Below are 1,634 nucleotides of genomic sequence, written 5' to 3'. Positions count from 1 at the left end.
GGCTCCAGAGGGGGGCCCCGGTGACCCGCGTCCGGGCGAGGGAACGCCAGATCCACTGTTTGTATTCATCATAAGGGGTCTTTTTTCAGATTAAAAATATCTTTGAGGAAATGTATTTTCAGTCAACCATGCTTCAACAGAATTTGAAAAAAATAATAAAACAATGTACAATGTGGTCACTTTCACTGATATGTCTGAATAAAAATAAAATGAGCAATTTCAAAAAGTGATTTGATATGTGTAAGCAAACAGTCAATCCAAAGTTGTTGTTTTTTTTACCTTCAACATGTTTTCCTTCTAACAAATGGATTTCTTCATATCTCCTGGTTGTCTCTGCAGGTGGGCAATTTGGGTCTACTCTTTATGCTCCTCTTCTTCATCTTTGCAGCACTGGGAGTGGAGCTTTTTGGTGACTTGAGTAAGGACACATGCACTCTTTAAAAAGTTAAGCTGTGAAGAACAGAATGCACTGGCTTGCACCAAATGTTCATTCTTCCCTCAGTGGGTTCAGTCAACCTACTTTTAATTGCTTTCTAGAATCCTTTGTTAAAATACCATATTGATTGCTCTAATTGTGTCGTGCAGCTTTAAGATTTACAACACTGAATTTCAGTAATGATTTGACTTCAAAGCCCTGGGAAAAGCCACAGATGTTACCGTCTTCCCATGTCTCTTTTGATCTCTATTTCTGTCTGCTTACCTTCCTCTTTTCTCCACAGTTTGTGATGAGCTCCATCCATGTGAGGGTCTGGGTCGCTATGCCACATTCAGGAACTTTGGGATGGCATTTCTTTTGCTCTTCAGAGTTTCTACTGGGGACAACTGGAATGGAATCATGAAGGTCAAACACCCTCAAAGACACTACACATGCTCACTCCCACACATTCAGTACCAGTATGTTCAGCACATAATTACACCAGCATTTAGGAGTTACACAATGTGCACTTTTTATAGTGTTAGATATTTTGCTTCTTCCTGTGTCTTTGTTATAATCATGTTTTGTTTTTATATAAGCAGTCTAACAAAAAATGTCCAGTTTAACTAGATTTTAATGATTTTTACTGCRCTGACTACAACTTAAATACATGAATAGTACAAGCTTGAAAAGATGCTGCTTTGAAATTAAATCTAGTTGCACCAGTTAAATATCTTTGCACTGATTTAATACATTTATTTTTAAATAGAAAGCATCCTATGAAGAAATGCATATTGTCTGCGGCATATTAGTTTTAAGGGGGAGGGTATTATGTACACACCTGGACAAAATTGTTGGTACCCCTTGTTTAATGAAAGAAAAACTCACAATGGTCACAGAAATTACTAGAATCTGACAAAAATAACAATAAACTAGAAGCACTCYGAGCGCAAACCTCCGCCAAGGCCGTATGTTTGTGTGTGAGTGTGTGTTTGTTTTGAATGTGAATTATTTATTATTTCTAGTCATGTATGTTTGTGTACAAGTGCTTTACAATGACTAAACATGTAATAAATAACATGCAACAGAAGGAGTGGAACAGCATCAGAAAAAAGAAAACATTTAGCCATAAAAAACCAGAATAAACACAATTGTTTAAAGGAGACCAATTATGGGTCCTAGAAATTTTTATGGTATGCCTGTGGGCTATCCAGATCAT

The 1,634-nt window shown here is 37.0% G+C and overlaps 1 protein-coding gene across 4 annotated transcripts in view; it reads left to right on the top strand.

Annotated features, from left to right (window-relative positions):
• The window catches only part of cacna1g (calcium channel, voltage-dependent, T type, alpha 1G subunit), a gene marked incomplete at its 5' end in the record, with an annotated part of 89,231 nt that overhangs the window by 67,870 nt on the left and 19,727 nt on the right, over nt 1-1,634 (top strand). For all 4 annotated transcript variants that reach the window (XM_014028714.1, XM_014028715.1, XM_014028713.1 and 1 more), the window contains 2 exon segments: nt 340-418; nt 720-841. In XM_014028714.1, coding sequence (XP_013884168.1) covers nt 340-418; nt 720-841 — 201 coding nt within the window.

Source organism: Austrofundulus limnaeus, unplaced genomic scaffold (genome assembly GCF_001266775.1).
Source record: "Austrofundulus limnaeus strain Quisiro unplaced genomic scaffold, Austrofundulus_limnaeus-1.0 Scaffold801, whole genome shotgun sequence".
Taxonomy (NCBI): Eukaryota; Metazoa; Chordata; class Actinopteri; order Cyprinodontiformes; family Rivulidae; genus Austrofundulus; species Austrofundulus limnaeus.
The sequence above is the reverse complement of the archived record's forward strand: the minus strand, read 5'-3'. Positions and strand labels throughout refer to the sequence as shown.